This window comes from Tupaia chinensis, unplaced genomic scaffold (genome assembly GCF_000334495.1).
Source record: "Tupaia chinensis unplaced genomic scaffold, TupChi_1.0 Scaffold000211_1, whole genome shotgun sequence".
NCBI classification, from domain to species: Eukaryota; Metazoa; Chordata; class Mammalia; order Scandentia; family Tupaiidae; genus Tupaia; species Tupaia belangeri.
Genome location: NW_006159686.1, coordinates 752,929 through 753,500, shown reverse-complemented (window position 1 = coordinate 753,500; position 572 = coordinate 752,929). Strand labels below are relative to the sequence as shown.

Sequence of the window (572 nt, the reverse complement as noted above, 5' to 3'; positions counted from 1 at the left end):
GGTGCTGTGGGACGGGGCTGGCTGGAGGCCGGGCGCCTGGACACCCCTGCCCGCCACCCTGAGGGCCCACTCACCGAGAGCCCTGCAGGGAAGGCGTATTTCCCGCCAGAGGACCCGTCCACATCAGCGCCTGCGTCCCCCGGGCTCCTCTGCGGCAGCCCCGTGGTGAAGAGCCGGGGCTGGTAGAGACCGAGCTGCTGCAGCTTCTCAGGGTTCTGGGTCAGGGTGGCCGAGAAGAGCAGCTTCTGCAAGGGCATCTGGGGACGGCAGGTGCTAGGGTGCGAGGGTCAGGAAGCATGGGGGAGCTGTGGCCAGGCCAGGCTCTCCTGACCTCCTGAGGTTGGTGTCCCTAAGGGCCCACCGCAGGGGCCAGACCTGACTCGCGCGGCAGGCACCACCATGGCCTGGTGCTAGAGCTCCCATCGATCTCATCTCAGAGCCCCCGGGAGGACAGCGTGAGTGGCAGGCACAGGGCGGCCTCCCCCAGGCCCCACACCCTTACCTGGCGGCAGTCAGAGCCTGGGGCTGCCTTCTCTGCAGCAGGTCCCAGGGGGCTGCGGGGCCCGTGCAGG

The 572-nt window shown here is 69.8% G+C and overlaps 1 protein-coding gene across 1 annotated transcript in view; it reads right to left on the bottom strand.

The window, feature by feature from the left end:
* Window positions 1–572, bottom strand: part of DDX51 (DEAD-box helicase 51) — a 6,966-nt gene that overhangs the window by 3,616 nt on the left and 2,778 nt on the right. The window contains exons 7-8 of the mRNA XM_027771373.1: window positions 503–554; window positions 75–273 (exon numbers count right to left, since the gene is read on the bottom strand). Of these exons, the coding sequence (XP_027627174.1) occupies window positions 75–273; window positions 503–554 (251 nt within the window). The remainder of the gene's footprint in view (window positions 1–74; window positions 274–502; window positions 555–572) is intronic.